General features: G+C 57.8%; 1 protein-coding gene across 1 annotated transcript in view; it reads right to left on the bottom strand.

Moving 5' to 3' along the window:
- Positions 1–951: 951 nt before the first annotated feature.
- Positions 952–3,753, bottom strand: part of UNC13A (unc-13 homolog A (C. elegans)) — a gene marked incomplete at its 5' end in the record, with an annotated part of 39,692 nt that continues 36,890 nt past the window's right edge. Inside the window, one exon of the mRNA XM_010001318.1 lies at positions 952–1,043. Within this exon, the coding sequence (XP_009999620.1) occupies positions 952–1,043 (92 nt within the window). The remainder of the gene's footprint in view (positions 1,044–3,753) is intronic.

The raw sequence follows: 3,753 nt of genomic DNA, 5'->3' as shown, positions 1-3,753 counted from the left end.
GGGAATGCTCTGCTCCAGGGTGGGCTCCCCACGAGCCCACAGGTGCTGCCAGGACCTGCTCCATGTGGGCTCTGCACGGAGTCACAGCTGCTTTCACCTGCCTCCAGCTGCTCCAGCAGGGGCTCTGCACAGGCTGCAAGTGGATTTCTGCTCCACTCTGGACCTCCGTGGGCTGCAGGGGGAACCACCTGCTTCACCAGGGTCTCCAGCAGCAGCTGCAGGTGAATCTCTGCCCCGGCACCTGGAGCAGCTCTTCCCCCTCCTCCTGCACCAGCCCTGGGGCTGCAGGGATGTTTCTCTCACATGTTCCCACTCCTCTCTCCCAGCTGCTGTTTCCCCTTTCTTGAAGCTGTTACCCCAGGGCTCTGCCCCTGGGGCAGGTGGGCTCAGCTTTGGCACCCCAAAACCTTACCCCAGAAACCCAGTGCTCCAGCAAAAGCCCCAGGGCCCTCTGGAGAGGAGCAGGGCTCCGTGGGGGTCTTGGCAAAGGTGGGTGAAGGCCCTGGGGTCTCTGGAGGGCAGCAGAGCCCTGCCCAGGCCCTGGAAAGGCTGGGAAATGCCCTGGGTGGTCAGCACAGAAGCTGGACCCTTGTGGCCCCTGGCAAGGCCCAGAGCTCCCTGGAGGAGTGTGGGCATGAGAGGAAGGGACAAACCAGCCCAACCCTCCCCATTAAACCCAAGCAGTCAGGGATAAACAGAGACCCTGACCCACCTGGACACCTGGAGCCCAGATGTTTACCAGCCCTCCTGGGAGAAACAGGTTTTACCACAACCCAGTTTGACAGAAACGATGGTATAATCCTGAAGGGGCTTGCACTGGAGATGCCAGGTAACATAGTCCTGCCTTCTCCTTCCTCTTGTGACTTCCCAGGCCAGGGAGTGCCCACACCCATCCCAGTACCCAGATTGCTGGAAGAACTATTAGTAGCAGCCTTGTGTACCATGCTCTGTCTAACCAATAGATATTCTCTCTCTTTTCACATGGGCACAGAAGTCCTCAAAGTTGTTGTGGTTGGAAGGGATGTCAAAGACCATCCAACCCCCTGCAAGACAGTGCAGCATGAACCCACAAAACCTCCAGAAAGGGTGTATCCATCAGGGATCACCAAGAAAAGACAAGACTCCCAGCAGCCAGGGTAGGGTTGGGCTTGATCTTTAAAGGTCCTCCCAACCCAAACCATTCCCTGTTTCTAGCAAAGCCTGACCACGTTCCTGGGGCTCTCTAGAGAGCAGCAGGGCTCTGGAGGGGTCTGGTAAAGCTCTGCAAAGGCACCAGGGCTCTCTGGAGGGCAGGTGGGCCCTGAAGGGTTAGGGCAAAGTCTGGTGATGGCTCTGGAGCTCTCTGGAGAGAAGCAGGGTCCTGCTCAGGCACCTGAAAGAGTCCAGTAAAAGCCCCAGGTCTCTCTGTAGGGCACCAGGGCTCTACATTCACCAACACCACATCACTCCAGTTTAGTGGCAAGAATATTCTGGGGGACTGTCCAAAGCCTTACACAAGTCCTGTTTATAAGAAGGATATGGAACCCTTGGATCAAGACCAGAGAAAGGCCACAAAGAAGATCCAAGGGCTGGAGCAGCTCTGCTCTGGAGCCAGACTGGGAGAGTTGGGGTGTTCAGCCTGGAGAAGAGAAGGCTCCAGGGAGACCTTAGAGCAGCTTCCAGTGCCTGAAGGGGCTCCAAGAAAGCTGGGGAGGGGCTTGGGACAAGAGCAGGGAGGGATGGGATGAGGGGGTAAGAGTTTTAAGGGAGATTGAAATGAGATATTAGGAAGAAAAATCTTTGCTGTCCCAGTTTCATTCAAACACTGTCCTGAAGCTCTTGGCTTTGCAAAGTCTGGGTGCACTGAAGAGCAGCCCTGAGCAGGGCTCAGCACATGCAGAGCTGCTGCAGCATCACTAGAAGGATGAAATTCTTCCAGGGATGGAGATTAGGTAGAGATTCTTCACTCAGAGGGTGGTGGAGAACTGGAATGGGCTCCCTAGGGCAGCTTTTTTTTGGCTCTGAACCTGGCAATATTCAAGAAACATTTGGACAACACCCTCAGGGACATGGTGTGAACTTCAGGGTTTTCCTGTTCTTCGGTGGGAGTTGGACTGGGTGATCCAGGCTGTCCCAGGAAGTGCTTGAGCCACCATCCCTGGAGACATCGAAACAAACAGATGTGGTGCCAGGGGACAGGGTTTAGTGGTGGACATGGCAGAGTTGGGGTGGTGGTTGGACTCGATGATCCTGAAGGTCTTTCCCAACCAGAGTGATCCTGTGATCCTTGGTGTTAACCTCAAAGGTGCCAAGTTCTGCATCAGGGTGGCCCGTGTGTGCCTGCCCTCCCACACCCCCCCGGGAGCCGCAGTGAAGGGTGTGCTTTTTAATGTCAGTTATAATAAAATATTTTTACAGAGCCCAAAAAAGTCAAAATAGTGCAAAACATCTCACTGTCATGCATCCATGGCAGCCGCCGCCGGCGGTGCCGCACAGGTGGTACAGACACACAGGCATCAGTGACACGTGTGCTACAGGAGCAGAGTTGGTTGGTTCAATCACATGCCAAACAGGACAGTTTAGGGAGGGACACGGGGCCAGGGGCACCACGCTCGGGGGGGACGGGGGGGCTGAGCCCCAGCCTGGCCGTGCGGGAGCAGCGGTTAGAAAAGGGGTGTAAACACTGAACAGAAATGAGAGAGGAAAGCTAAACCCTTTGGTCCCAGGAAAACCCTAGAGAAAAAGGACCGTGGGGGGCCAGTGGGGGTACCCTGTTTTGGGGATGGGGAGGGGGCTGAGAGAGGTATATTGACTGGCAGGGTCATCAGGCCTTTGTCTTCCCTGGTACTCAGGGCAAGCTGGCCAGCTGGGGTGGCCACCCCCAACACCCCCTGGCCTCCTGGTCATTCACACGAGACACACACACCAATGACCACACAGAAATGGCAGTTAATGGGAAACTGGGGGGAGGAGGTGGGGAAGGCTTCTGGATTTGGGATGGGAAGGGTCTCGTTTGCGCCAAGGATGTCCCCTGGGCGCTGCTGCACTGCACAGGGGTGGCTGGTCCCCAGTGGCCAGAGCAAGAGGAGGTGAGTCCCACTGCTCCAGTGCCCCCAGCCCTTCCCCAAGCCCTGTCACCCTGGGGTGGCAGTGGGGCAGCCCACAGTGGTGGCACGGCAGGGAAGACAGGATACGGGCCGGGGGCTGTTCCCTGCCACTCCCGGACCCAGTGATGCCACTGCCAGCCAGGGAGGGGACCCTGTGTGGGGCACGTGGGGGCTGTGCCCACCAACCCAACAGCCCCCAATAGCCCTTCCGGGTGCAGGACACAGCCCATGTCCAGCTGCCCCGTGTATCTACAGCTATTTACATATGTACAGGGTGCTCAGTGGGTGGGAGCCTCCCTGTCCCACAGGGCACCCAGTGATGCTCAAGGGATGAGGACAAGGGGCCATCGTGCTCAGCCAGCCACTTGCCAACCTCTATGTAGGATGAGACACAGCCCCTGACCCTCCCCCCAGCCCTTTCCTTGTGTCACTCAATGAGATCTGGGGCTGGGTAGGACAGGGTAGGGTCAGGGATGGGCTACTGAGGTTCCTCCATCTCAGGCAGGTTGGGAAGGGGCAGGTGTGTCACATCGCCCAGTCTGGGGTTCAGCCCTTCCCTGCAGCCCCAACAGCCCCAGCAGGTTCCCATCAGGGTGGGACGGGGGTATGGCCACGGTCTGCACCCCTGTCCCCCTGCCAGTCCGGCCAAGGGGGGGGCCGGGGCATT

This window comes from Chaetura pelagica, unplaced genomic scaffold (assembly GCF_000747805.2).
Source record: "Chaetura pelagica isolate M959 unplaced genomic scaffold, ChaPel_1.0 scaffold1277, whole genome shotgun sequence".
NCBI lineage: Eukaryota > Metazoa > Chordata > Aves > Apodiformes > Apodidae > Chaetura > Chaetura pelagica.
The sequence above is the reverse complement of the archived record's forward strand: the minus strand, read 5'-3'. Positions and strand labels throughout refer to the sequence as shown.